Here is a 4,345-nt window from a genome sequence, read left to right as displayed (position 1 = left end):
ACTAAATAGAAACCTTAACTGGCCGTTAGTGATTCAAGCATAACGGCTACTAGTATCTTTAGAAACTTTGCATCTGTGCTTCTGTTCTTCAAAGGTCTTCTGCAGGATGAATTCAAGCTTGTTAGCAGCTTAATTCTCAACGGTAAGTGTAGTAAAGTGTAATTTTTGTGAAACTTGTGGGTAATAAAGGGATTAACCATTTCTATATAGAAAATTAAATACACAAAGTTAGACTGAAATTGCAATTACAACCCACACCTATAGAAGAAACAATAGGTGGTGTTATATGCACACTTCTTTTTACCTTCTATAAACTTTTCTTGATTATCAACCGCCGAGTTAAATGAATTGAAGATGATCAAAATTAACATAAAAATTGATAGGAAGTGCATGAAAGATAAAATAGAGGGTGGATAACACCACCTTAAAATACAAGCATTAATAGCAGCAATCGGAATAGTGTCCTTAAGGTAAGCTCCATTACTTAAGTTGATTGTTCAACTCCAATTATAGCGTCGGCCAATGATGTGCCTCTCAACACTTTTTTAATAATCAATTTGGAGTAGGATTATCTCCCCTTCAGTTCCTCTTGCCTTCTCTTTCTTCCTCTCCAACTTTCTTTTTTATCTTTCTCTCTTTATAAAAAAAGTAGACACAAAATGTTGATGTGACTTAATCATGACTATTTAAATTGGAGGGGATTGAAGGAAAGGAGAATTTAGAGAGGAGAGAATCATACTCCAATTACTTTATCATTGACAATATGACAAGGGTAATGATAAGGATCATCTATTTAAACAATATTTTGTAAATTATATAATGTAGTTGTTGATGATTGAATTATTACTTAAGTGTTAAATTGTTAATTAACATGTTTTATTTTCTATTGGTGACACATCACACACAAATATGATCTAAAAAGTTAATCTATCTTGCATTACTCACTTGACAATGTATCAAATTAAAGAAATCATGTCAGTATCAGATTGGGTATTCTTCCCATAGAGCCTCGAGTCTCATTCTCCATAGTCACCACCTTGATGCGCTTCATTGTTGTTATGTACGCTATGCACTTAATCTGCTAATTGCCCAGTGAATAAGTATGAACATCAATTCCTTAAAGAAAATAACGAGAGGTAATGGGTTCGACAATTTGTAAGTTGTGAGTCTACTTGATCGTGTAAGCAGTATATGAATATATGAACTACAACAATGTAGAAAACCAACACAACACTAAGATTACCAAATGAATATTAGATTCACAATAACTGGAAAAACAACAACTTGCAATCTATAAGATCAACTTACCTGGAGGTATTAACAGAAGAAGTCTTCTACTTCCAACACCCAAAATACTCATCTCTGAGTGAATAGGGTTTTAGATATCAAAAGAGCGTATGTGAGGAAGCATGGACTTCATCTATTTATACAACCATACATATGGAAAGAGTGATAATCTCTATCTCTTTAATAAGTTTAATCCCATCATGACTCCACATACTAGTATATATTTGATAAGGATTTAAATAGATCAACTGCAATATATAAAACTTCACGACTCTTATCGTACTAAGGCTCTCAGGCTCCTTGTGTTTCACATAACCAGTACAACTAGTTAAGTGCCACCCAAGTAGTCCAATTGTAATCTCATTGTCATTCAAACAAAGGTTTACATTCTCCCACTTAAATGTCAATGATATGCCTCAATATTATAAGATCATGATGATCATTGAGTTCACAAAAGCTTGCAACTTACCCTTCTCAGTACTGTGTCATCTTGAGTAAAATATAAGACCACAGAAAACAAAGCACGCATTATCTGCACTTTGCACTCTGTAATCCCATACATATTTAACTTGAAAATACTATGTTACCTTTAAGTCATGATGTCAAGAACTAACAATTCATAATGTCAGTTCACATAATAAACTGAAATAACTTCCAGTACCAAAATTCTTTGTAGAAACATAGTCAACCATTTAAACAAATCAATACGATAATAATGAATTGCAAGGCAACTAACAACTGAAACAAAACCAACACAGTTCATGAAGTGCTTACTCCCACTCATTAACTGAATCAAAGAGCTCTCTTACTCCCATGTTGAAAACATGTTTCTTGAAGACTCCCACTGGTAAGGCCTTTGTCATTGGGCCAGCAACCATTAAACTTGTGTTGATGTACTCAATTTCGACAATCCCTTTCTTCACTTCATCTCTTACTTTTAACTAGTTAATATCCATCAATCTACTAGCATAAGACCTCATGTTATTCTTCGAAAAGAAAACTGCAGCTTTGTTGTCACAATACAACTTCAGGGGACTTTCAATACTATCAATGATTTCCAATCATTTCATCATGTTTCTAAGCCAATTGGCTTGTTGAGTTGCTGCATAACACCCTATAAACTTAGCTTCCATAGTTGAAGACGTAATACCCATTTGTTTTGCACTCTTCCACGATACTGCACCATTAGCCAACAGGAAAATATAACCATGAGTTGATTTTCTGTTGTCCACACATCCTGCCAAATCCGAATCCATGAATCCTACCAATTCCAACTTGTCCACATGACTGTAAGTTAACATGAAATCTCTTGTTCTTTTGAGATACCTCAGTACCTTTTTAGCTGCAACCCAATAAGATGCACCAGGATTTGATTGAAACCTACCTAGTACACTCACTGCAAAAGCTAAGTCCGATCTTGTGTATACCTGGGCACACATCAGACTCCCTACAAGAGATGCATAGGGCTTGTCTTTCATTCCCTCATTCTTCAATTCATTTTTGGGACATTGATCAATGATCAATTTGTCCCCTTTACCAATAGGCAATTCTCCATTCGAACACTTGTCCATGTTGAATCTTTTAGTGACTTCATCGATGTATTACCTTTGAGAGAGACCAAGAGACTTCTTAGCACGATCTCTTATAATTTTTATTCCCAAAACGAATCGAGCTTCCCCCAAATCCTTCATGTCAAAGTTTTGAGTGAGCATACTCTTAGTTGACTGTAGTAGAGAAATATCAGAGCTAGCTAATAATATATCGTCCACATACAATACTAAGAATATGACCCTTGAGCCAAGGACTTTCAAATAAATACACTCATCCATTTTGTTCCCTTGAAAACCAGAAGTTGCCATTACCTGATCAAAATTCTTGTTCCATTACCTCGAGGCTTGTTTTAAGCCATATATAGACTTATTCAACTTACAAACCATCATTTCTTTCCCCCTTTCAACAAATCCAGGTGCTTGTTGCATGTAAATATATTTTTCAAGGTCTCTATTTAGGAATGCCATCTTGACGTCCATTTGATGAAGTTCTAAATCAAAGTGTGTCGTAAGAGCTAGGATTATTCTCATGGAATCTTTTGTTGAGACTGGAGAAAATGTCTCATTATAGTCGATTTGTCACATCCCAGCCCGGGCCCCTACCACATCCCGGGCTTGACTTCACCATAGCACATATTGTCCGTTTTAGGCCCCGACCACGTCCTCACGGTTTTGTTTCTGGGAACTCACACGAGAATTTCCCAATGGGTCACCCATCCTGGGATTGCTCTTGCGTGAACTCGCTTAACTTCAAAGTTTCTATAGAACCCAATGCCAGTGAGCTTCCAAAAAGCCTCATGTTAGGTAGAGATGAGAATATACATATAAGGCTTACATAATCCACTCCCCTGGATGATGTGGGATGTTACAATCCACCCCCTTAGGGGCTCGACGTCCTCGTCGGCACACATCCAGCCATGGATTGGCCCTGATACTAAATTGTCACATCTCGGCCCGGGCCTCCACCACATCCCAGGCTTGACTCCATCGTAGCACGATATTGTCCACTTTGGCCCCCGACCAAGCCCTCACAGTTTTGTTTCTGGGAACTCACACAAAAACTTCCCAGTGGGTCACCCATCATGGGATTGCTTTAGCGCGAACTCGCTTAACTTTGAAGTTCCAATGGAACTTAAAGCCAGTGAGCTCCCTTAAGGCCTCGTGTTAGGTAGAGATAAGAATATACATATAAGGCTTACAGGATCCACTCCCCTGGGTAATGTGACACGCCCCGATCCTGATATTCCTCGAATACCAGGATAAGCACGTGCTGGCCGACACCTGAGGGTGACGAAAGGCATTTATTGAGTGCAAATGCTGAGAATAAAAGATGGATAAGACTTATAAATATAAAAGAATCAAGAATATACATTTAAGGAATGTGTTCAGAGCACACATCTAATCTATAACACTAAAAGAATTAATATAAAAATTGAATTAACAAAGGAGTGGGTCCTACATCGAGAGGACTCGAAGATGCCGATGCGGAAGTGTTTGGACGCCGGGAT

General features: G+C 37.5%; 1 protein-coding gene across 1 annotated transcript; it reads right to left on the bottom strand.

The window, feature by feature from the left end:
- Window positions 1–2,348: 2,348 nt before the first annotated feature.
- LOC126600432 (secreted RxLR effector protein 161-like) lies at window positions 2,349–2,858 on the bottom strand. The gene has a single exon (XM_050267005.1). It carries the CDS (start codon window positions 2,856–2,858, stop codon window positions 2,349–2,351), a length of 510 nt encoding a protein of 169 aa, XP_050122962.1.
- Between the last annotated feature and the right edge of the window lie 1,487 nt (window positions 2,859–4,345).

Source organism: Malus sylvestris, chromosome 14 (assembly GCF_916048215.2).
Source record: "Malus sylvestris chromosome 14, drMalSylv7.2, whole genome shotgun sequence".
Classification (NCBI taxonomy): Eukaryota; Viridiplantae; Streptophyta; class Magnoliopsida; order Rosales; family Rosaceae; genus Malus; species Malus sylvestris.
This window is presented reverse-complemented; position numbering and strand designations above follow the sequence as displayed.

Coding starts and splice junctions, on each gene's coding strand:
- LOC126600432 (XM_050267005.1), bottom strand. CDS start 2,858: ATGGACAAGTGTTCGAATGGAGAATTGCCTATTGGTAAAGGGGACAAA.